The 26,314-nt window shown below is 44.5% G+C and overlaps 1 protein-coding gene across 2 annotated transcripts in view; it reads left to right on the top strand.

Annotated features, from left to right (window-relative positions):
• KSR2 (kinase suppressor of ras 2) overlaps positions 1-26,314 on the top strand; it is a 201,073-nt gene that overhangs the window by 79,037 nt on the left and 95,722 nt on the right. For both annotated transcript variants that reach the window (XM_085860306.1, XM_085860305.1), the window contains exon 5: positions 16,689-16,825. In XM_085860306.1, coding sequence (XP_085716432.1) covers positions 16,689-16,825 — 137 coding nt within the window. The remainder of the gene's footprint in view (positions 1-16,688; positions 16,826-26,314) is intronic.

Below are 26,314 nucleotides of genomic sequence, written 5' to 3'. Positions count from 1 at the left end.
ATTGTGATGGCATCGTTTAATCATGAGAGGACGGTTGTCTAACATTCATGATTTCACGCATACAAACATCCACTTTCATCCTTTCCACATTTTTGCTTACACAGTCGACCCCACTATTAAAAGTAGTTGTATGTTTGTGGAAAAAACCCCCCCCAAAAACTGTGGAAGATGAAGATAATATAGTTGATATTTTTTTTCAAGGAGGAAGGTGAAGGTTGCTTCTCTTGGTCTTCCAAGTGATGTACTTCCAAAAAGCTAAGTAATCGTTCCTGATTAGTCTGTGCTGCCTTCAATTTTGTGTTCTCTGTTTGTGTGAATTGTTCGTCACAGTGTGTCCAAACTCTCGTGTTTTTTTTTTTTTTTTTTTTGTCATGCTCAATCTATTGATTTTAATCCTGTCTCAGGCTCGGATAATTTTGGGCCGACCCGTTTTTATTTTATTTTACAACTTTCCCAAACCCACTTGCTGTGCCTCCATCCCCTCTGTCTCATTCTTCAATGCCTCACTTTGATTACATCCTTACAATTTATGTTTAAAAAAAAAACACCAACAACAAAAATCTGTTTCTTTACCTTGTGTTTTCTTTGTCTATCTCACTTCCTGTTTCCCACATGTTTGACAAGCCTCCTTACCCCCCGTCTTATAAAATATTACCCCTCGTTAAACTTTTTCTTTCTACCCTGCCTCAAAACCATTCCCTCTTTTCTTTTTTTTTCTTTCTCAAAACAACCTCAAACAACAAAAATAGCAATCAGAGATTGCAGACCCTCGCCATGACTTGTTTTGTGTGGTGTTTTTTTTGTGTGATGTTTGTGTACCGGCGTGTTACGTAATTAATAAGAGAAATAACACTGAACAACAAATTTCAAAAAAATTTTTTTACTGGAGATGTGTAAAGTGATTAAGACTAATTTGGGTATGCTGATTTCAAAAATCATAACCGTTTTGCTGTATCACGTCAGGATTTTCAGGAACAGAAATATTCCCATTGCCTAGAAGTCAGGATTTCAATGAAATTTACATACGTCTTTAACATGTCTATTTCGTACAATTGTTGTTAACTTGTGTTATATTTCTTTCTTTCAGATAAAGATGAGTAGGCGTTCCTGTACCAATCATCCTGACAACTTCTGTTATGTCTGTGGTCGGTATACCAAAAAAGATCAACAGCGAAGTATATCTACAGCAGTGAAAATGAAGGCCGCCTACTTTCACTACTTCGGGTGTAAGGTGGGGGACCAAGAACAGAGCTGGGCACCACACATCTGCTGCACAAGCTGTCACACAACCTTGACTCAGTGGTTGGTGGGCAAGCGCGCGAGCATGCCATTTGCGGTGCCCATGATATGGCGTGAGCCGCAGAATCATCATGATGATTGTTATTTCTGCTGCACAAGCATCGCCGGCTTCAACAAGAAGAATAAAGGTCACATCAAGTACGCTGACTGCGTCTCTGCTCGTAAACCTGTGCCTCATGATGACGAGAACCCCGTTCCAACACCTCCAGCTGATCAGAACATAGCTGTAAGCAGTGGTGAAGAGGATGGTGATGATGAACCTTTTGAACCCGACACTCAAGAATCACACCTTCTGAACCAGGGAGACTTAAATGATCTTGTAAGAGATCTCTCGCTGTCAAAGGCGAAGGCAGAGCTGCTTGGATCAAGGCTGCAGCAGTGGAATCTACTTGAACCTAACACCAAGATATCCTTGTTCAGAGCACGTCACAGAGACATGGCTGAGTTCTTTGAGATGGAAGACACGATGACATTCTGCAGTGACATCAACGGTCTGTTGAAAGAACTTGGGTGTGATCACGATCCTGCAGACTGGCGCCTCTTCATCGACTCGGGGAAGAACAGCTTGAAGGCTGTTTTGCTCCACAATGGCAACGAGAAACCATCAGTCCCACTGGCTCACGCGTTCGGCATGACAGAGACCTATGAGACTATGCGGCAGCTGCTTGATTCCATCAAGTACAATGACTTCAACTGGCACATCTGCGGAGACTTGAAAGTGGTGGCGCTGTTGTTAGGGCTGCAGTCAGGCTACACGAAATACATGTGCTTCCTTTGTCTCTGGGATAGCAGAGACGACAAGAATCACTGGACGAAGAAAGATTGGGAAGAGCGAAAAGAGCATGTACCTGGTCGACACAACGTGAAGCATGTCGCCCTTGTCGACCCAGCCAAGGTTTTCCTTCCACCACTCCACATAAAGCTCGGCTTGATGAAAAGTTTTGTACGGGCAATGGATCTGAATGGGCGTGGGTTTTTATACCTCAAGGAAAAGTTTGGCAACACCTTGTCGGAGGCCAAGATCAAGGCTGGTGTCTTTGTTGGACCGCAAATCCGACAGATTATGAAGGACGAAACTTTTCCGACAACTCTAAACCCCAAAGAGCTGGCAGCGTGGAGGAGCTTCAAAGCTGTGACGGACAACTTCTTGGGGAACGAGCGCGCGGACAACTATGAAGAAATAGTGCAGCAGCTGCTGGAGTCCTTCAGGAAACTTGGCTCCAGGATGTCCCTGAAAATCCATTTCCTACACCAGCACCTGAACTTCTTCCCTGACAACTTGGGAGCAGTCTCGGACGAGCACGGCGAGCGATTCCACCAAGAGATTTCATTCATGGAGACGCGTTACCAAGGGCGGCACAACCCGAACATGATGGGCGATTTCTGCTGGTTCCTGCATCGTGAAACTGACACAGAGCAGCACAAACGCAAAGCCAAATGCCTAAAGCATTTTTAATTACATTCTAGTGGAGTTTTTCTGTAATTTCTATAATTTTGAAGCATTCATGATGAAATAAATGAATAAATGAATTTTTGTAAATTTCATTGAAATCCTGACTTCTAGGCAATGGGAATATTTCTGTTACTGAAAATCCTGACGTGATACAGCAAAACGGTTATGATTTTTGAAATCAGCGTACCCAAATTAGTCTAAATCACTTTACACAACTCCAGTAAAAAAATTTTGTTGTTCAGTGTAATTAGAACTGCCACGTTATACCTGCTGACAGTGATGACCGGGTATCAAGACGTCTCGCTTTGATGCAACTCTGCTTTGATTGGACACCTTACCCTGACCCATGACATTTTATATTATTATTCAATTAAATTTGAAGGATGATGGATGGAGGTTCTCAATGCTAGACATGAATTCAGAGCCATCTCCCTTGACATTGCAAGCTTTTGATATGGTCTGACACCCTGCCCTGCTCACCAAACTCTCTTCTTATGGTATCTAAGGACATCTCCACTCATGGCTCACAGACTTCCTCTCCTGTCGCAGACAACGTGTGGCCCTAAATGGAGTTATTTCATCCACTCTTCCTGTCCAGGCTGGAGTTCCTCAAGGCAGTGTTCTCGGCCCTGTTCTTTTTCTGGTTTTCATCAATGATCTCTCCGACTCTCTGGGAAGTCCTCTTTATCTCTTTGCTGATGACTCCACCCTCTGGCATACCATCTGTCTTCCCTCAGACCGTCAAGCAGCAGCCTCCTCACTTTCTGCAGATGTGGATAAAATCACAAACTGGTCCAATGCATCAAACATGTCTTTCAATCCTGACAAATCTCACTCACCATGTCTCTCCAAAATGACCATCTGGAAAACCCCCCAATCTACTTTCTCAACAATCCTCTTGAAGAAGTCCTTTCATTCAAACTTCTGGGTCTCACTATCTGCCATGATCTTTCCTGGGAAAGGCACATTTCCAAGCTTACCTCCAAAGCCAGTTGCCGACTGGGAATCCTCCATCGTGCAAAGTCCTTCCTTGGTACACGTGAGCTCCTGACCACATACAAAGCTTTCGTCCGCAGCTAGATGGCGTGCTTCTCCCCTCTGGGCTGATGGTCTCGTCTCTCACCTTTCTCGGCTTCACGCTGTGGAAACCAAGGCATTTAGGATCATTGGTACCTCCCGCAATGAGGATGAGTCTTTGGGTCTCTCACTCTCACCGGAGGCAGGCCACTGGTCTTTCTGTCTTCTACCATCTCCTCGCTGGCCTTGCCTCCCCTTGTCTGATATCTGTCCCCTCCCCCCCATATTTCTGCAGGGCACTCAAGGTCCACCGGCAACCCCCTTCTGGTAAAACTACCAAAATCAGTTATCACTGCTCATCTTCACTCTTTCATTCCTTTTTTTTTCCCCGCCTTTGGAATAAACTCCCACATTCTCTTCAATCCCATTCTTCCCTCCAGGCCTTCAAAACGGCTGTTCACCACTACCTCTTATCTTCCCCCATCCAAAACCACGATCTCCTCTACCCCCGTAAATCCACCCCAAACCCACCTCCTTCAAATTCCCTGCTTTCCTTCCCCAAAGTTCCCTTTCATGTAAGGACCTGAAAGTCCCTGTAGTGTCCATCTTGTTTACCCTGTGTACCCCACCCTATCCCTCTCCCTTCCGCAGATCTCCTACTGTCTCTGTTCTCCACTGTTTTGTCCTTTCCTCTCCTGCCCCTCTTGTCTCCTGCTCCCCTTGTACATTCTGTGTGTTAGCTCTTATAGAGCCTCGACAGTGTATGCAAAAAACAATTAGAAACTAACCTGTTGTTGACCTTTGGCCTATGTTGACCTTTTGACTGAGGTTGACCTCAAAAAGAATCGGTAATTGAATTCAGTAAGCTAATATGAAAATGTTGTTCAACTTTCAAGTCAATTGGATGAAAAATGACTTTTAGAAATTTGACCCTGAGATGACCTTTGACCTTTGACCTCAAAACCAATAGGCTTCTCAATTGATACTACTACAGCAACTTGGTTAAGTTTAATGGCAATCGTTTTTGAATTTTGACCTGTAGGAAATTGATAGACAGACAGACAGACAGAAAAACAAAATCGACTAACAAATATATTTGAAAAATCTTCAATTTTTCAAGTAACAAACAAACAAGAAAAAGACAAAGAAAAAGACTTGCAGAGCATGAAACTTGCAAAATCCACCCCCTCTCCAAAAGTTGCCATAGATACATCAAATTGTCCATTTCATGAAGATTAAAATTGTCAATCTTAATCACCTTCAAAACAGCTGTTCACCAGCACCTCTTATCGTCCCCCATCCAAATCCTCGATCTTTTCTACCCCCATTAATCCACCCCAAACCTACCTCCTTCAAATTCCCTGCTTTCCTTCCTGAAAGTCCCTTTAATGTCCATCTTGTATTCCCTATGTTCCCCGCCCCATCCCTCTCCCTTCCACAGATCTCCTAATGTCTCAGTTCCCCACTGTTTTGTCCATCCCACTCCCGCCCCTCTTGTCTCATGCCCCCCTTGCTGTGCATTGTGTGTTAGCTCTCATATGAGCCTCGAGAAGGTATACAAAAAAAAAAGATGAGGTCAATCGGATGAAAATTGATTCATATTTTTCAGATTGAAATTGATGATTTTAGGAGTTTGACCTTAAAACTACTTGGTTTCCAAATCCAGTGATGCACTATGCAATTGCTACTTCATTTTCAAGTGAATTGGGTGAAAATTGATGATTTTTAGATGTTTGCCCTTGAGTTGACCTTTGACCTTTTGACCTCAAAAGTAGTTGGTTTCCCAATTCAGTGACGCAAAATGCAAATCCTGTTCAAATAGCAAGTCAATCGAATTTATAATGATTTTAGAAATTTGACCTCAAGATGACCTTTGACCTCAAAATCAATGGGCTTCTCAGTTGAGACAACCTCTACAACTTATTAAAGTTTCGTGAAGATTGGTTTAAAATAGTGACCTGCAGGCGATTGACAAACAAACAAACAATATAACAAAATTGACTGACCAATATACGTACTTGAAAAATCTTCGATTTTGGTCGTAGCTAATAAACATACATACAAATGGACCCAAATGCAATACCCTCTCCTTTGGTGAGGGTAATAATTATGATTGTCATTCATTACACTGGGGAACAAAGTTTTTGTTGCATTGATCCCAGCACTTGATCTCACCTAATTTGAGTGTGCTGAATTCAAATCTGAAGTTAGTTTCTCTCTGTAAGCTCTAGATTTTTTGCAATCCACCATTATCAACATTTATTTGGTAAGTTACAATTTATATTAAACATATATTTTGCAATTCAACATTTCCAACATTTATTTTGTAATTAACAATTTGAATTAAAAACAAATTTAAATTGACATATATTTCGACATAAAGACAATAGGTGATTCACAACAATTGATAACGATGGAATGCAAAGTCCAAATACGTCCTATTCAGGCAAGAATTTGCGTTTGTAGCTCTTGCGTTTGTGGACTTCCACAGGGCAATCTCGTTTGATGCTCCAGCAGTAGGATGCCATCATATTTTTGTCCCATCGCCCTTGGTAGCACTCTTCCATCGTCATGAGGTCCTGATGGAAGTGCTCTCCCTGTTCCTTACTTACAGCCCCGAGGTTCTCAGGGAATTGATCAAGCTGACTATTCAGGAAATGGAGCTTGACACTCATGTTGTACCCAAGATCGTGAAAAGCCAACAACATTCTAGTAACCAGAAACTCGTAGTTATCTGCATTTTTGTTACCAAGAAAGTTTTGTGTAACTGTGACGAAAGACAGCCACGCTGTCTTCTCCTTGTCATTCATCTTCCTTACAAATTCCTCATCACGTACAAGGGCACGAATTTGAGGTCCATTGAACACACCTGCTTTGATCTTCTCGAAAGACAAAGGAGGAAAAGCAGAAACTATATGTTGAAAACATTCACCATCAGTACTCAATGCCTTCACGAACTGTTTCATCAAGCCGAGCTTGATATGGAGTGGGGGTAAAATGATCTTCTCTCGGCTGACGATTGGGTCATTCACAATGTTTGGCATACCTGCTTCCAGAGTTTCACGGATGGGCCACTCCTTCTGGATCCAGTGTTTCTCTCGAGCCCGGCTGTCCCACATGCAGAGATGGCATGGAAACTTTGTGAAGCCTTTCTGTTGACCAAGGAGAACGTTGACCATTTTCAGGTCCACACAAATGATCCAGTTGTGCTCGTGATATTTGAGTAAGTCAATCATCATTTTTATGTCATTATGTTCTTCTCGCAAATGCACTGAGTGACCAACTGGAACCGCTCCATAAACATTGCCATTGTGCAAGAGAATACACTTGAGGCTGCGCTTAGAGGTATCCAGAAATAATCGCCATTCTGTTGGATTATACGAAGTAACACCTAATTGCCTGAGAAGACCTGGGATATCGTGGCAGTAAACAAACTGCTTGTCTTCTGAGAAAAAGGCGACAAAGATCTGGTCCTGCTTTCGAAAATATGAAACATTTGCAGAGTGGTCAAGTAGATTTTTTTTTTCTTGCAGCCTGGAGGCTAAAACCGCAGCTGCTTTCTTGGAGAGCCCCAAAGCACGCACTAAGACTAAGTCATTCAATTCCGGTTGGATAAACTGCTGAGGGGCTGATGACTGTTTGGTATCAGATGAGGAGGCTTCCGATTCTGAAACCATTTCTTGAAGCCCGTCATCACGACTCTCGTGCTCTTGCTGATCATGTTCACTGCCTTCATCTTCAGAGAAGACAAATCCATTTAAGATTCAGAGTGCGGAGTAGGTCGAATTGCTGAGGGAATACAGGGATAGGAGATCTTTTGCCGGTTTTTCTTGCCGACACCCTTTGTGTTGACCAGGCAAAAATAGCAGTCAGTTTCATGGCCCTTGGATTCTCACCAAACCATGGGAACTCCAAAAGGCAGACCCTTTCGTTTTCCTTTTGTCCATTCACGAAGCATTTCCTCACAATTATGACATACAATATGAGGAGCCCATTTCTTGTTTTGGTCGCCAAGGGGAACATCAAAATAGGCTTTATAGGCACGCCTTACAAACGATGTTATATTGCGCTTTTGACGAAGTAGTGTGTTGCAGCCACATACATAACAGAATGCATCAGGATTATTTACACATTTATGTTTTATTGGAGAAGCCATGATCAGATCTGAAACAAAGAAAAACATATAGTTAAAGAATATATATCAATAAAGATAAATAAATATGAATAAGGAAAAGAAAATTGATGTCAAATAAATCGTGAGCAAGTCGTTAGCAGCAAAACGAATACGGTCTATAGTTATTTAGCAGTTTAGGCATCGAATATTTCCACTAAAGTCCGAAATCGCACCCCTAGTTCTCAAGTTATCCCTATACTAGTGCAAATAGCAATGGGTGTCCTTTTTTGCGAAAATCGCAAGTTTCAAATTGCATGAAAACTAGAGCATGTCGAGAAAAACCGATTTCAGACTTGAAATCAGCGGTGAAAAAAATACCTAGAATAAGTTGAAAAATCTCATGCAACAGATAATAAGAAAAAAATTGCTCCCCAGTGTTATTCATTCTCAACCCTTTTCTTTACCCTTTGAACCCTGAGTTCCTTGGATTTTCGGCTTCCCCCCACCCTGTGCTCCCTGGAGAAAAATCCGGCCGCTCAGGTCTATTGAGGTTTGAATAGCTGCCGGTAAACCGGCCACTCAGGTATATGGAAGTTTGAATCGCGGCTGGTAAAATGGCTGCTAGGGTTCAAAGGGTTAATTTGTTCAGTCCCAAACCTCCCTTCCTCATCCACGCTGTTCTTCCTCCTCCCCTCTTACTCCATCAATTTATACATTTTAAATCAACAATTCAAGAATGTGCCATCTTGCTGCAAACTTATTTCCAAATATCTTTCTCCCATTCTGCATTCCATTCTCCCCTTCCTTTTTTTGTCCATCCCTGTATCTCGAACAGACTCGTTCCTCATCCACCATCGTGTTCGTCGAGCGCTGTGTTTCTTCGTGCCTTTAATCATCATTGCCGTCCCAATGCTGATGTCTGTCTTTGTCCCTCTGCTTTTGGAATCTTTAAATCCAACCCTTTTTTTGAAATATCCGTGGAACTACGGTTGTGATGTAACCAAGTTTGAATGTAAAACGTTTACTGTATTTATGCTCCACCCATGTTTTGCCTCATGCATATTCATGTTTTGCCTCACACATATTTATGCTCTGCTCATGTCACGTCATCTCCACTGCAAGCGGGGAGACCGGCGTTTCCCTGTCTCGCGGGACGCGTGCATGTATCTGAAGAAGGCATGATTTTTACCGTCGCGTTTGGAGCATTTTAAATTCAAGGAAAAGGGATTTAAACCTCAAAGCTTTGGTAAGCTGCCTGGAACATTCTTTATTCAAAGAATCCGGACATGTAGGCTATTCCAGGATAGTAAAAAACCTGACTCCACGCTCGCCTTGCCGCCGGGAGGAACAAGAGCAGCCATGTCGAGCTCATTTAATATGCAGTCTGTCTCTGGCTCCTGTGGTTCGTCGAGAACAGCCATGTCAAGCTCGCTTCATACGAGGTCTGTCGCTGGCTCCTGAGTTTTGTCCAACTCTTCCAGGTCTTTGCTGTTGTTGAAGGCCAAATCAGAAGCAGCCGAGGCCTGTGTCAGGGCTGCCATGGCATGTAAATTGGACAAAGCTCGATTGCTACTTGAAGAGCAACAGATGCAGCAACGATTGATGGCTGCACAGCAACAGAGTGAACTCAAGCAGAAACAGATGCAGCAACAGAGTGATCTTGAGCAGCAACACATGCAACAACAATTGAAATCTACGCAGCAACAGATATATCTTGAACAGCTGAAGCTGGAGGAAGAGGCTGCCGTGGCTAAGGCCCATTTGGAAGCGATGTTTGACGCTCTGTGTTGGAGTGGATTTGACAACATTTCAGCTGCTGGATTACCGACACCTGTAGAGAAGGTGGGAATGCTTTTGTCCAGAAATGCAACGTCTATGCCAACCATTCTGTCTGAAGACGATATTGAAGGTATTCTTCCGGATATCCTGGTATGTGCTGACCCAGCATGTCTCAAGCCAGTGCCATTTCGGACAGGCCGCCCCTTTCAACAGCTGTCAACGCTGCAGCACCTGCATTCATGGAGAACTCATCGATATCAAACATGTCCACCAGGCAAGTTCCGTCTGTTCATTGTAACACGATGCCAGCTCCTGGTCTATTGCATCAGGATGCCTTATACGAGGTGTGTTCAAAAAGTATCCAACCTTAATTTTTCGTGCGTAAACAAACTAAGCTAGGGAGGCGTGGTTTGGTGCACGTATGAAGGCGATCCTAATCCGTATGCGTGAATATTTTCCCACCTGCAGAAGCTCTCAGTCGCCGACAGACCGCCGATGAGTGAGGAAGTGTAAGTGAGCGCCGTCGGATTTTCGTTTTTGACAAAATGACGGATCACTGTAGTCTCATCGCCAGTGATCACTGTGTTGAAGAAGTTGGGATCGCTGATCACAGTCTCCAGCATGTCCTGTGCGATCCCCAAACGGAGTTGCTTCTGCTCGATCGTTAGCAGCTTTGGCACGAACTTCGCTGAGATTCTCCTGAAGCCCAAATCCTCAATCACAATGGAATGAACGGATCCAATGCTGACGCCCACCTCGTCTGCAAGTTCTCTGATCATGATTCTACAATCCTGCATCAGCAGGGTCCTCACTTGGTCAATGACTATCTCATTTCAGGATCTTGAGGGCCTACCAGAACGTGCTTCACTTTCCACTGATGTGCGACTATCTTTGAAGCGGTTGTACCACTCTTTTATCTGTCTGGTGCCCATTGCTTCGTTCCCGAAGGCCTGTTGAATCTTGCTGATTGTTTCCACTTGGGAATTGCCAAGCTTTACACAAAATTTGATGCAGTAGCGTTGTTCAAGTTTTTCTGTCATTTTGTCAAAAACGAAAATCCGACAGCGCTCACTTACACTTCCTCACTCATCGGCAGTCTGTCAACGACTGACAGCTTCTGTAGGTGGGAAAATATTCATGCATACGGATTAGGATCGCCTTCATACGTGCACCAAACCACGCCTCCCTAGCTTCATTTCTTTACGCACGAAAAATTAAGGTTGGATACTTTTTGAACACACCTCGTACACAACCTTAATGTTGTCATCCTTCTTCAATGCCACGTGTCACGTCTGCACATCAATCCCCACTGTGTTAACATGCCCCATTGTGAGCTCGTGGGTCACAAACCTGGCTCCTGTTACGACCGCTCGGTATCCCACCACGTATATTGACCTTACATCACCGTCCAGTGTGATTACAACCGACAACCAATCGGGTTATTTCTCACTAAATCCAATGTACACTCACGCTGTACCCGCATATGTTTTGAGGACGTACAACACACATCTGGCAACATTACCAATGTCTATCCATTCACTATTGGGTCAAGAAGTCAAGCCACCAATCATGTTAACAGTGATGCCTGCCATGCAGGACTGTGTAAACGATTTGTCTTATTGAGACTTTGTTTCAAATCGGCTTTCTGTGTTTGACGATAAGCCTGAGAAATTCAGGACATGGCATGCAGCCTTCCGGAACATGATCAGAGGAGTACCACTAGCATCCAATGAACAGCTTAACCTCATGGTTCAACATATGGCTGATGGTTCAGAATCCAAAGCACTCGAAGAGCATCTTAACCGAGTTTACATTTGTAACCCTGATGTCGGTTTAGAGCAGGTCTGGAATCTCCTTCAAGAAAGAATTGGCAGTGATGAAGCAGTTACGCAATCATTGCTAAATAAGCTGGAGCTTTTTCCTCAAGTCTCTCCTCATGACCACAAGACTTTGCAGAAGTTTAGCAACACCATCAAGGACATGGAGGCCACCAAAAACGATTGTTGCCTTCCCGGGCTTGCAGCTTTGGATATTTCTCTTTTCCTCAAACCAATCATAATGAAGCTTGCACCTGACCTTGTGGATCGTTTGAGGATGGAGGCCTTCAAGTATAAAGAACCCACAATAATGTCACCTTTCTGCCATTTTCGATGCTCGTATCTTTCATTCGGTGCAATGCAAATATTGAAAATGACCTCAGTCTGATGGTTTCCTCGGGATGTGATGACGGATCATGTTCTTCATTTACTAAGGGAAGGGGTATTGACGGATTTATTAAAATCTGGTATTGGTGTGGCGCAGGCATGATGGGCCGAATGGCCTCCTCCTGTGCAAAATTTCCTTATAATTCCTTGTAAGTAAGGTACTACTTCCAAGTGCAGACCTCATCAATCGTCTCCTCGGGGTATTGGTGCGCTTCAGACAGGAGCCCATTGCCATCGTGGCCAACGTAGAGCAAATGATCCATAAGGGTACATCATCACCTCAATGGAGCTACGTGGCAACCGCCATTAACCTGACAGACCTGGCCACTCGCTCCGTAAAAGCCTATGAACAGATAGGGTCATTACGGCTGCCTGGGCCAAGATTTCTCTTGGATTCTGTACTACCCATTTTAAACCCACCTTCCCTGCAGTGGAGTTTGTTAACGATCCGGAGTTTCGTTCCATAGCTGTATTAGCTACCAAGCACGACCATTCATTGGGAACACAACATTTTACACGTTTCTCGAAGTGGAAGTTCAAAACCCCTCACATGTTGCATATGGGTGGAGTGGGGAATGAATGATCGGTGTTTGTCGTAGAATCCTCGACGCGATTCTCTTGGAGACAAAAGTTTCTCGAACCTACGAACTTCTTACTACCTTCCTGGCAGAGGTATGCACTGTTGTCAACACTCGTCCACTTGTACCAATGTCTACAGATCCAGACATACCAGAAATATTGATACCAGTGGTACTACTTATCATGAAGACAATGCCTCTTAGTGCATGACCAGGCAATTTCGGTCATTCTTCAGACATCGTTGCCTATCAGTGGCGACATGTACAGCATTTGGCGAATACCTTCTGGTCGCGATGGCGCAAAGAATATCGCCCGACCTTGCAGCCCCGTACATGGTTGAAAGCCAAGAAATGCAATATTTGTGTCAGTGATATTGTCGGTGGTACATGCATCTTTGGGGTTTCCTTCCCTTTAGTGTACATATGTTATTTGTGGTGCCGAACCCAGCTTGTCTACTAATGACTGCAATCCAAGGTATTGGATTGCAGTCATTAGTGGACAAGAGTGGGGGTGGGGTGGTGGGGGGGGACCAGCATTGTCCTGTCTGGCAGGATGTGTGCATGTATCTGGAAAAGGCATCGTTTTTACTGTCGCTTTGGAGTGTGTTAAATTAAAGAAAACGTGATTTAAACCTCAGTGTTGGAAGGCTTCCTGGAACATTCTTTATTCAAAGAATCTGGACACGTAGGCCTTTTCAGGATAACGGTGACAAACTCCCTCACGTCAGGACGCTCCCCCATGTCATCTTCACATCTGGGATCAGGTTCCTTAAAGCTCTTCCACCCCCACCCCTGCTCGGTGTCCCCCAATTCCGTTTCCCTCCACCCCATGCCATCCCCACCCCTCTGTGCTTCCTCCATACCCTGCCCCCTTTTTGCTTTCTTCACACCCTGCACCCTTTTTGCTTCCTTCACAACCCACAGCCTCCTTGCTTACTTCACGACCCGCAGCCTCCTTGCTTCCTTCACGACCCGCAGCCTCCTTGCTTCCTTCACGACCCGCAGCCTCCTTGCTTACTTCACGACCCGCAGCCTCCTTGCTTCCTTCACTACCCGCAGCCTCCTTGCTTCCTTCACAACCCGCAGCCTCCTTGCTTCCTTCACGACCCGCAGCCTCCTTGCTTTCTTCACGACCCGCAGACTCCTTGCTTCCTTCACGACCCGCAGCCTCCTTGCTTCCTTCACGACCCGCAGCCTCCTTGCTTCCTTCACAAACCGCAGCCTCCTTGCTTCCTTCACGACCCGCAGCCTCCTTGCTTTCTTCACGACCCGCAGACTCCTTGCTTCCTTCACGACCCGCAGCCTCCTTGCTTCCTTCACGACCCGCAGCCTCCTTGCTTCCTTCACGACCCGCAGCCTCCTTGCTTCCTTCACGACCCGCAGCCTCCTTGCTTCCTTCACGACCCGCAAACTCCTTGCTTCCTTCACGACCCGCAGCCTTCTTGCTTCCTTCACGACCCGCAGCCTCCTTGCTTCCTTCACGACCCGCAACCTCCTTTCTTCCTTCACGACCCGCAACCTCCTTACTTCCTTCACGACCCGCAGCCTCCTTGCTTCCTTCACGACCCGCAGCCTCCTTGCTTCCTTCACGACCCGCAGCCTCCTTGCTTCCTTCACGACCCGCAGCCTCCTTGCTTCCTTCACGACCCGCAACCTCCTTGCTTCCTTCACGACCCGCAACCTCCTTGCTTCCTTCACGACCCGCAGCCTCCTTGCTTCCTTCACGACCCGCAGCCTCCTTGCTTCCTTCACGACCCGCAGCCTCCTTGCTTTCTTCACGACCCGCAGACTCCTTGCTTCCTTCACGACCCGCAGCCTCCTTGCTTCCTTCACGACCCGCAGCCTCCTTGCTTCCTTCACGACCCGCAGCCTCCTTGCTTCCTTCACGACCTGCAGCCTCCTTGCTTTCTTCACGACCCGCAAACTCCTTGCTTCCTTCACGACCCGCAGCCTCCTTGCTTCCTTCACGACCCGCAGCCTCCTTGCTTCCTTCACGACCCGCAACCTCCTTTCTTCCTTCACGACCCGCAACCTCCTTACTTCCTTCACGACCCGCAGCCTCCTTGCTTCCTTCACGACCCGCAGCCTCCTTGCTTCCTTCACGACCCGCAGCCTCCTTGCTTCCTTCACGACCCGCAGCCTCCTTGCTTCCTTCACGACCCGCAACCTCCTTGCTTCCTTCACGACCCGCAACCTCCTTGCTTCCTTCACGACCCGCAGCCTCCTTGCTTCCTTCACGACCCGCAGCCTCCTTGCTTCCTTCACGACCCGCAGCCTCCTTGCTTCCTTCACGACCCGCAGCCTCCTTGCTTCCTTCACGACTCGCAGCCTCCTTGCTTCCTTCACGACTCGCAGCCTCCTTGCTTCCTTCACGACCCGCAGCCTCCTTGCTTCCTTCACGACCCGCAGCCTCCTTGCTTCCTTCACGACCCGCAGCCTCCTTGCTTCCTTCACGACCCGCAGCCTCCTTGCTTCCTTCACGACCCGCAGCCTCCTTGCTTCCTTCACGACCCGCAGCCTCCTTGCTTCCTTCACGACTCGCAGCCTCCTTGCTTCCTTCACGACCCGCAGCCTCCTTGCTTCCTTCACGACCCGCAGCCTCCTTGCTTCCTTCACGACTCGCAGCCTCCTTGCTTCCTTCACGACTCGCAGCCTCCTTGCTTCCTTCACGACCCGCAGCCTCCTTGCTTCCTTCAACACTCGCACCCTCCTTGCTTCCTTCATGACCCGCAGCCTCCTTGCTTCCTTCATGACCCGCAGCCTCTTTGCTTCCTTCACGACCCGCAACCTCCTTGCTTCCTTCACGACCCGCAACCTCCTTGCTTCCTTCACGACCCGCAACCTCCTTACTTCCTTCACGACCCGCAGCCTCCTTGCTTCCTTCACGACCCGCAGCCTCCTTGCTTCCTTCACGACCCGCAACCTCCTTGCTTCCTTCACGACCCGCAACCTCCTTGCTTCCTTCACGACCCGCAGCCTCCTTGCTTCCTTCACGACCCGCAGCCTCCTTGCTTCCTTCACGACCCGCAGCCTCCTTGCTTCCTTCACGACCCGCAGCCTCCTTGCTTCCTTCACGACCCGCAGCCTCCTTGCTTCCTTCACGACCCGCAGCCTCCTTGCTTCCTTCACGACCCGCAGCCTCCTTGCTTCCTTCACGACTCGCAGCCTCCTTGCTTCCTTCACGACCCGCAGCCTCCTTGCTTCCTTCACGACCCGCAGCCTCCTTGCTTCCTTCACGACCCGCATCCTCCTTGCTTCCTTCACGACCCGCAGCCTCCTTGCTTCCTTCACGACCCGCAGCCTCCTTGCTTCCTTCACGACTCGCAACCTCCTTGCTTCCTTCACGACTCGCAACCTCCTTGCTTCCTTCACGACTCGCAGCCTCCTTGCTTCCTTCATGACCCGCAGCCTTCTTGCTGCTATGCTTCCCGTCGCCTCTGTGCCTCCTACCCCCTCTCTGCTTCTCGCTATTCCATGACTTCTATTGAGGATGATTGTGAATATATAACATGCAAATCATAACATAACTGGTTACAAAGGATCTGAATGCACCTCCTACTGTTATCATCCCCACACTTTTTGAAAAAAACAAGGGGGATATTTTAATCGGCGTCTCTGTCTGTCTGCCTGTCCATCCATCATGCTATCTCCGAAACAATTTGGCAGAAGTTCATCAAACTTGGTAGTTATGATCATCCACATGGCAGGAAGGTGCAAGAGCAGTCAGTTGTGGCCCTGCCCCCTGGGGTGTTGTCAAAAGGTCAAATTACAAATAATTGCAATTACGGGCACATTTATATATCAAACTTTGTATATGCAATCAACATTGGGGAACATAAGATATGTAATGATTTTTTTAGGATTCGACCTCCGGTTCATACCCCAGGGGGTGGGAACTTCGGGTCACAGGTATCAAAACGAGGAAAAAATATTTTTAATTTAAAATTTGATCTTGGGTCATTCCCGGTGGAACTTTTTATCATCTTTCAACTTTGCTTTAGATGGGAAGTGTGGGTATTTGTGATGGCACGCCATTAACTTTGCTCTCGGTTGCTTCTATGGGATTACCAGCTTGCAACACCGACAGCGAAGTTTTAAATGTTTCTAGTTTTATATGCTTCCATGTCGTGCAGCTAATGTGCATTCAGGTTAGCAAATCAGTTTTTGCCTTGGCAACATGTGATAAGCATAGAGAAATGATATTATTGAATGTGCAATACCAAGAGCCACTCTTCATTTGGCAGATGCGTCCGCCAGGTACACCGCCACCTCCAGTCTCACGTAAGCTTGTTCATCTCTTGCCGGGCTTCCAAACCCTTCATCGGAGCAAGTCTCACGAGTCTCAGCTCGCCAATCGCTTGGAGGAAACTGCACATCCAAGGTAAATGCTTGGGACATGCGGCTTAAGATTTACTCATCTTTTATTTTTGCACCGAGTAAAATAACAGTGTAATTTCTGCATGCTTTGTTAATTAATGATGAAGCTTCTCAACTTCTGAATATTTGTCTTTATCAAACTTATTTCCATCTACTGCCTATTTCCTCTTTTCTTTCTTTTCTTTTGCACTTTATATTTGCAATTAGCAAGGATATTATCACTTTTTAAAGTTTGCTATTTCACTACTCTCTTTTGTGTTCAATTCACTTATGAATTTTGGGCAGAGAGCAGCCACGCAAAACACTTGGACACTTTCCTGAAAACACTGATGCGGATAATCACTGGTACACTGATGTCAGCACCCGTGCGGTGGTTCCCAGTTCTGTCTTACATCCCACCTCCTGATGTGTGCTGTAAGGCAAGAATGCTGCGAGAGTTTGACCAACCCCGAGCTTCCAATCCATGAAGACCTGCAGAATCTATCAAATATGAGACTCAAGTCACGCAAACCTTTCTGTGGCTCTGCAAATGTTTTGAGTGATGTAGGGTTTAACACAAAGGACTAGTTTCACAATCTCTAGACAGACATCAACTTTGCGAACAAAGAACTGGTGAGTGAACTGACAGAAGAGCCTCCAGGTTTTGACCTCCTCCGGAAGCAGTGGTTTGCGTTCAACAGGATCTGTACTCTCCATGCAAGGACATCACGTCACCTCCACAAATGGAATTTCAAACACAGCCCAGCATGTGGCTGTGGTCACGCAGATCCGACTATTCATGACATTGTGAATGAGTGCCACCGATGGAAATATGATGAAGGATTTAGGGCAGCCCTCCTACCAGACATTGCTGTGACTTGGCTATCTCACTTAGACTTGGATCTGTGAGCTGAATTTGTCATATGCAAGAAAAGAAAAAAATGTAAAATTTGCGTAATACTATTAAACTATACAGGATAATACTGACCACCAGCGCCAGCTTTACACTTACGTGCCCCAACCCCCCAAACCAGCACAATATAAACATTACGCCCTCCCCCTTGACTCAACCTGTCATCCTTCCGAGGTCGGTGCAATGAGCACCAGTATACTGGTAATTATCCCTGCGTGTCGAAGCCAACTCAAGGGTTGGCGTCAGGAAGGGCATCCGGCCGTAAAAACATTGCCACAAGAAAGGGTACCGTGATTGGAGCCTGCAACAAGCTGACCCCTGCTCAGGGAAAAAGGCTTTAAAATGGTGTGATGGCCCTCCCCCATCCCGTTTATTTAAATATGCACAAACATAATTCTGAAACACTCAGTTTGGCCATAAAATCACACTGATAATCATACTAAAATACAGTTTGGTGTCTGTCTGTCTGGACGTCTGCAAGTCTATGGCCAATGCATTCGATCGTGACTTATCCAATCTCAACCAAACTTGCCAGGGGACTAAGGGGCATAAGACAAAGGTGGTAGATACTTGTTCCCCCCACCCCCCTTGTGGGGCCTCAAAGGGTGGGCCGATGCTAATTATCTCCGTAAATGTGTACCGTGTCGTGCCGCTCCAGGTGGTGGTGTGAAAGGGTATTTCAAGTGATGCTCCGGGGGCCTAAATGGTATCACGAGTTCGAGCCTTTTTTTTTCTTCTTATTTTCGCAGTTGCTTAGCTATGTTGCTTTTGACTTGACCGCAAAGCGTCCGGAGAACTTCTCATGTTTTCTTGCCTTTTTCCACCTTGTAAAAACACCATATTAAAGTGTATAGATCGATGGCAGCTTGAGCATTATTCCACGTTATCCTGGCATTTTTCCAATGATGCTTCCAATAACAAAAATAACTGGAAGCACACTTGGTAGAGCGCATACCCCCGCCATGCAATGTCTGATCCACGGAAACGTATCAGGCACAATACATTTTGAAATATCATGCTATATGTTGTTTTTGGCCCGATCTCTCCATGCTGAAGAATCACTTTCAAACTTAAAAAAATCTCTTATCCAGATCTGGATCCAGATCTTCACTAAAATATCATCAGTTTGTCCTTGCAACACACTCGAACTCTCCACCAAATTTCATCCGAATCTGTCCACAACTTTGAGATATGCTGCACACAAACAACAAACAAACTTGAAGGGCACTCAGTAGAGCGCATACTTTTGGCACGAGAACATATCGGGCCCAACACATTTTTGAAATATCATGCTATATATCGTTTTTGGCCCTATCTCTCAATGGTGAAGAATCACTTTAGAAATTCAAACATTTTCGGATCTTCGCCTAAATCGAATCAATTAGTCCTTGTCACAAACCCAAAGTGTCCATCAAGTTTCTGCTGAATCCACCCATAACTTTTTGAGATACAGTAGCCTGCACACAAAAAGGCAAACAAAGAAACAAGAAAAGGACGTCGTACAGAGCACAATACTTGCAAAATCCACCTCTAATTTTCCAAGATTGCAAAATCCGATCTATTTTTCAGATTAAAATTGATTTTAGAAGTTTGACCTTGAGTTGACCTTTTGACCAGATTTTACAAGTTTGACCTTCATGCGATTTTTGACCTTTTGACCTCAAAAATAGTTAGCTTCCCAATTCAGTGGCACAACATGCAAATCCTCTTCAAATTTCAAGTGAATCACATGAAAAATGACTTTTTGGAAATAATTTGACCTCAAGATGACCTTTGACCACAAAATCAATAGGCTTCTCAGTTGAGACTACCTCTACAACTTGGTGAAGTTTCATGAAGATGGGTTTTAAATTGTGACCTGTACGCAATTGACAGACAAACAGGCAGAAAAACAAAATTGACGAACCAATATACTTTAAAAATCTTCGATTTTGCAAGCAACAAACAGGCAGACAGGAGCGAAAACACAACGTGGAGCGGAGGTAATAATTGGCAATAATTATTAGGATAACAAAATCCCCCCTCCCAACGTGACCTATCTGGTGTTCTCTTTTCCTTCGAAAGCGTGCAGGACTTCCTTCATTTCCAGGTTTTAAATAATTTTACATCCATTTCGATTTTGAGAAACTCCGCTTCCTCCTCGGAATTTTGACCGGCAGTGTCCTCGGTATTCTCAGAGAAATAAATGCATTTCGAAACGCAGAAGACATATTGTTCTTGCAAATGTATTCCAATACATTCTTATGGTTATCGGTCAAATCCATTCTTCTGGACACGGCTTTTCGCTCGTCGCATAATTCAACTGCATCAATGTTTTTTTGAATCTCTGCGTGAGAGCCATTCGAAGAACGTCGCACTGGTGGAGTACGTCGTTTGTTTCCATTTCAGCCACTTTTGGGGATGTTGTGCAGAATTTTAAACACAACAGTGTGTTCCTCCAACCTGTGAAAAATGTTCTTCCTCTGATTGTATGAGCTGACGGCGTGACCTAGAGGTACATACACTCGCCTCCAAGCTGTGTAGTCTGGGTTTGAATCCCGAGCCAGCTATAAACTGTCTTCCCGGTGTTTCACAGGCAGTGTGATTCACCAACGTGTGTGCCGTCCCTCGGACGGACATTAAACTGGAGGTACCATTTACCAACATAAGTTGGTGCTTGTTAAAGATGCAACGGTGTATTTCGCAAAGAGTCGGCAAGCTATCACCGGCAGCCTAAACAAATTACAAATTCCTTCCGTCAGCCAATGATGCTACCACATAACCTTGTGCTCCCTACAAAAAAAAGAAGACGAATTGTATATCAGAGTCCAATGCATCATTTAAATAGTTACCTTTGAATAATTTATGTTTGGAGTCATTCGCAGGCTCATCTTCTGCCTCGTAGTGGAATTGTTTATTTCCTGACCAGATGGAATTCTTGGTTCAGGTGAAAGGAGACATCGGTGTGAAGTTCCTCTGCCAATTCCCTCACATTTGTCAGTTGCTGTTTGATTGCTCAATTGCTTGAGAGAGATCACCGTTGGCTGCTTGCAGATTCTTGCTTGTTATATTATATTTATTCTGTATGGGATACCGTACCAAACCACGAGGCTGCGCACAAATTTGAAGTTGAGCAATTTTACCTGCGACACATTTTGCTTCCGTCCGTGATTTTAACACCATCGCTTCCAGTGAGTTTACCGTCCTCTGCAATTGAGAAAAGTGCGTCGTATGTTTCACCGAGTGGTTTCGCTGTAAGACTTTTGATGTGTTCTTGAAGAACATCCCACCGGTGTGTGGGAGCTCATAAAAAAAATGCTGCTCTATTTAAACCTAAAAAACAATGTGGGGTGGAAAACATAATGTTTTGAAGTTGGAAGTGTGACAGTTCAGTGGCAGGTATTTGTTGACTGGAGTTGTTAACCAAAAGTTGAATGAATGACAGAAATGCAGCTAATGGAGTTTATGCTCGCACAACCAGCTGTCTTGCACTCTTGTACAAGTCTTTCACTCAAGTCTGAAACACTAGTTGCGGTAAACCTTGTCATTCTTGATTCACATTGGTGATTATACAGTATATCATTATTCAATGTCATGATGCCAAAGCCTTTTCTTTGTGTAGCCAAGGCAATCCTCCAACGAACAGTCAGCGAAACGTCAGATAGGAACAGCATATTATGTTCGATTATATTGTTCATTTAATGTCTGGCATGGACATGCATGTGATTCTGATTCTAGAGGCTAACAGGATGGCCGAGCCCTAGAGGTACGCACACTCACCTCGAAGCCATCTAGCCTGAATCCTGACCCAACTATAAACCGTCATCCCGGTGTTTCACAGGCAGGGTGATTCGCCAATGTGTGCACCGTCCCTCCGATGGATGTTAAACGGGAATAATGAACAAATTACAAATTTCTTCTCTAACCAGCAGAGGACACTGCAGCCATAGCACAGCCACGCTCTCAGCCAATGATGCTACCCTGCAGTCTTGGGCTGCATACAGACGGACGAACGATTGCGATTCTGATTCTGATGTACCAAACACTGTTGCAGAGCATCGGTATTGCTGAAGCTATTTCTTGGCAAGGGTTATATTGGTAAGTTTGCCATTACCTTCCCATCGGTATTTAAGGCAGAAATCTGTAATTTGGTCAGGGTGTCAGCGATAGCTCTCTTCGCAAGGGACACAGTGGGATCTTTAACGTCCACCAACTAATGCCGGCAGATGGGAGGTCTGTTTAACATCCATCCGAGGGATAGCACACGCATTGATGAATCAAACCGCCGATGAAATACCAGCATGACAATTTATAGCTGGGCCGAGATTCGAACCCAGGCGAGGTAGCTCAGAGGCAAGTGGTGCGTACCTCTAAACCATCCTCTCAGCTCCATATGTACATGTATGAGATACCACTGTTCAAATAATTTCTCGAATGGATGCTCGCAAATTCCTGTCTGGCTGCAGTCTTATTCGTTTTGACTTGACACTCTTGTAAACCATGCACTACTTGCATCGTTCTCGATTGATGGTGAAAAATTCGTCATCGCAGATTTTGTCATGCAATGACATCTTTTTTTTTTACACGTGATAATTCGGATTGAAGTTAAAAAGAAAGGATTATTTGAATACCCTGCTGATATTTAAACACGAGCCTCATTCCAACCATCCCTCACCATCCTCCTTCCCTTCATCCTGCCGCGGCAGGGGGATTGATTTGCAGTATATTCTTTGCTGTGAAAAAGATACAAGCTGGGGAACAGTGGGGGGCTCTGGGCTATGTGTGCTTTGAAGTGCAAAGAAAAAAAAAAACAATCTCTACCTACCAATAGACAGTGGCAGCGATAATTCCAATGCATCAAACCTGATGGTGACTGAAGATGAGATGTAAGTACTTTCCATCGTGTCTTGTAAGGGGGGATTAGACCGTAAATTAAGTGTTCTTCATTTAATTTGCCCATATTTACATTTGTATACCATTGTAAAAGTGTGATATGCTTTTTTTTTTGTGTCCACAACATGAGTAGGAATCGACTTACAATTGTGTGAAGGTGCAAAAACATCTTTAGGTTGATTTATCATTTACCGGTAATTAATGATGGGTTTATATTTGATGATCGTCATGATGACATTTATCCAAAAGAGCTGGAATTGAAAAGGAGAAAACAAACTCGTACATCAGTCTTTGTTTTTTTTTTTTTCTTTTTTTTTGAAATATAAATCGATCCCAATAACAATGCATTTCACATGAAATCGTTTGATAAATGAAACACTTTTCCGTTGCTTATTGTGTGAATCCCTTTCTTGGATAAACAGTCTGAGAAAGATGTTTTACGGAACAGGTACAGGTGGAACTATATCGGCACTGGGTTGAGCGCATATCTCCGCCAGGCTGAACAGTTTATATTTTGTATCCCAATGATGGTCGGATCTGGAGGCAAACCTCGAAAATCTAATCGGCTTGTTCTTGTCACCTACCCAACTCATCCACCAAGTTTCGTCCAAATCCGTCTACAAATTTTTGAGCTCTAATCCATAATGTAATCTGATCCAAAAAACAAAATCCTTCAAAATCTATTCGGCTTGTGCTTGTCACCTTCTCAACTCATCCACCAAGTTTTGTTCGAATCTGCCTGCAAATTTTTGAGATATAATGCAATACTGGATATAGTTTTTGGCCATATCTCTCAATGGCGAAGAATCACTTCATAAATTAAAAAGAATTCTCGTATCCGGAACTGGATCCTCACCAAAATCTAATTGTTTCGTCCTTGATACACACCTAACCTGTCCACCAAATAACTTTTTTGAGATATCCTGTTCACAGAAAGACGGGTGAAAACGTAACCTCCACCCACCTTCGGTGATTGAGGTAATAATCGGAATATTGAGAGTAACAACACAACTTTATTTAAACAGCTAGCCAGGCATATGCCAACGCACGATGCTACAGTTAGCAGATTAAAACCAAACCATGCTAAATGGAATTTCTTGAATACTAGAACTGTACTAGAACTAGAACTAGAACTAGAACTACTTTCGTTCAATCGGGTATGAATCGGGGAACCGTGAATAAGAAAATAACATTTATTTATTAGATAAAAAAAAAAATTTTAAACATCAGAAATGTGATTGATCCATCTGCCTTCTGTGCATGTCCCGTCAATTTTGGCTTATTTTGGAGAATTTGGGGAACGGTAGAGAGTAATGATTGAATGCAGTGCAGTATAAGATAGAAACCGTTCAGCTGTTTCCTGAGACAAAGGATCCCAGCACTAAGGCATCTCATGTTCGTGAGCCTCAGACGTGATAATATATCAAGGTGCAGTGCATAGAGGAAAACCTTGCTGTTGAGGTGAAGTGCATGGAGGCAGAACATAATATTTAAAGGTGAAGTGCATGGAGGCAGAACATAATATTTAAAGGTGAAGTGCATGGAGGCAGACCTTGATATTTAAAGGTGAAGTGCATGGAGGCAGACCTTGATATTTAAAGGTGAAGTGCATGGAGGCAGACCTTGATATTTAAAGGTGAAGTGCATGAAGGCAGACCTTGATATTTAAAGGTGAAGTGCATGGAGGCAGAACATAATATTTAAAGGTGAAGTGCATGGAGGCAGACCTTGATATTTAAAGGTGAAGTGCATGGAGGCAGACCTTGATATTTAAAGGTGAAGTGCATGGAGGCAGACCTTGATATTTAAAGGTGAAGTGCATGGAGGCAGACCTTGATATTTAAAGGTGAAGTGCATGAAGGCAGACCTTGATATTTAAAGGTGAAGTGCATGGAGGCACACCTTGATATTTAAAGGTGAAGTGCATGGAGGCACACCTTGATATTTAAAGGTGAAGTGCAAGAAGGCAGACCTTGATATTTAAAGGTGAAGTGCATGGAGGCAGACCTTGATATTTAAAGGTGAAGTGCATGAAGGCAGACCTTGATATTTAAAGGTGAAGTGCATGGAGGGACACCTTGATATTTAAAGGTGAAGTGCATGGAGGCAGACCTTGATATTTAAAGGTGAAGTGCATGGAGGCAGACCTTGATATTTAAAGGTGAAGTGCATGGAGGCAGACCTTGATATTTAAAGGTGAAGTGCATGAAGGCAGACCTTGATATTTAAAGGTGAAGTGCATGGAGGCACACCTTGATATTTAAAGGTGAAGTGCATGGAGGCACACCTTGATATTTAAAGGTGAAGTGCATGGAGGCAGACCTTGATATTTAAAGGTGAAGTGCATGGAGGCAGACCTTGATATTTAAAGGTGAAGTGCATGGAGGCACACCTTGATATTTAAAGGTGAAGTGCATGGAGGCACACCTTGATATTTAAAGGTGAAGTGCATGGAGGCAGACCTTGATATTTAAAGGTGAAGTGCAAGAAGGCAGACCTTGATATTTAAAGGTGAAGTGCATGGAGGCAGACCTTGATATTAAGGTGCAGTGCATAGAGGCAAACCTTGCTGTTGAGGTGAAGTGCATGGAGGCAGAACATAATATTTAAAGGTGAAGTGCATGGAGGCAGAACATAATATTTAAAGGTGAAGTGCATGGAGGCAGACCTTGATATTTAAAGGTGAAGTGCATGGAGGCAGACCTTGATATTTAAAGGTGAAGTGCATGGAGGCAGACCTTGATATTTAAAGGTGAAGTGCATGGAGGCAGACCTTGATATTTAAAGGTGAAGTGCATGAATGCACACCTTGATATTTAAAGGTGAAGTGCATGAAGGCACACCTTGATATTTAAAGGTGAAGTACATGGAGGCAGACCTTGATATTTAAAGGTGAAGTGCATGAAGGCACACCTTGATATTTAAAGGTGAAGTGCATGGAGGTACACCTTGATATTTAAAGGTGAAGTGCATGGAGGCAGACCTTGTTGTATATCAAATGGAAAGGCAATTAAAGATTCATTGCCTGGGTGTATGTTAACACAGGACAGGACATGTGATAGAAGTACCATAACAGCATAAATACGCAAATTTCTCTTGAGAGACAAGTTTCGGGAAGAGGCTTTTCTTGTGTGGTTTGTTTTTTATTTTTTGTTTTGTTTCTTACTTTAATTTTGTAATTACTTTGAATTTTGTAATTACTTTGAATCTCTGGTTTTGGCATCCATAACCACCGCAGTAATCTGCTATTGCATATGTTTGTCTTGTTCAGTGAATGTGAGGTCTTATTAATACAGTGTGGAGAAAGCATACTGCTTTGTTGTTAATAACAATTATTTTGCCATAAAAGGGGGTGTTTTGATCCAGTGCCATAACGTCAAAACAATCTGTTTTAAAAATGTTTTTAATAGTTCCAATGAGTTACCTCGTTCCGCAGAGTGTGAAGAATAAGATTCTTTAATTGCGGGCTCCATTTGTATTACTTGGTACGCATGTTTTGTGCTATTCCCCGAGGCACTGCAGCAGTGTGTACTGTACATTGTGTCCTGTAGTGTAAAGATTTTGATCGGCAGAGATTGGCAATCACCAGAAGAAGTCAGCAATAGCCAGCAGAGCTTGGTTCACGCATTTTACATCCTATTCAGGGAATTTGGCAATGTTGTCATCATCATAAAACATTACAAGTATACATATACCCTCCTGCTTGTGACAAGTGTAAGTTATCTAACA

Source organism: Eptatretus burgeri, chromosome 16, assembly GCF_056783735.1.
Source record: "Eptatretus burgeri isolate ZD-2024b chromosome 16, Ebu_testis_v1, whole genome shotgun sequence".
Lineage (NCBI taxonomy): Eukaryota > Metazoa > Chordata > Myxini > Myxiniformes > Myxinidae > Eptatretus > Eptatretus burgeri.
The sequence above is the reverse complement of the archived record's forward strand: the minus strand, read 5'-3'. Positions and strand labels throughout refer to the sequence as shown.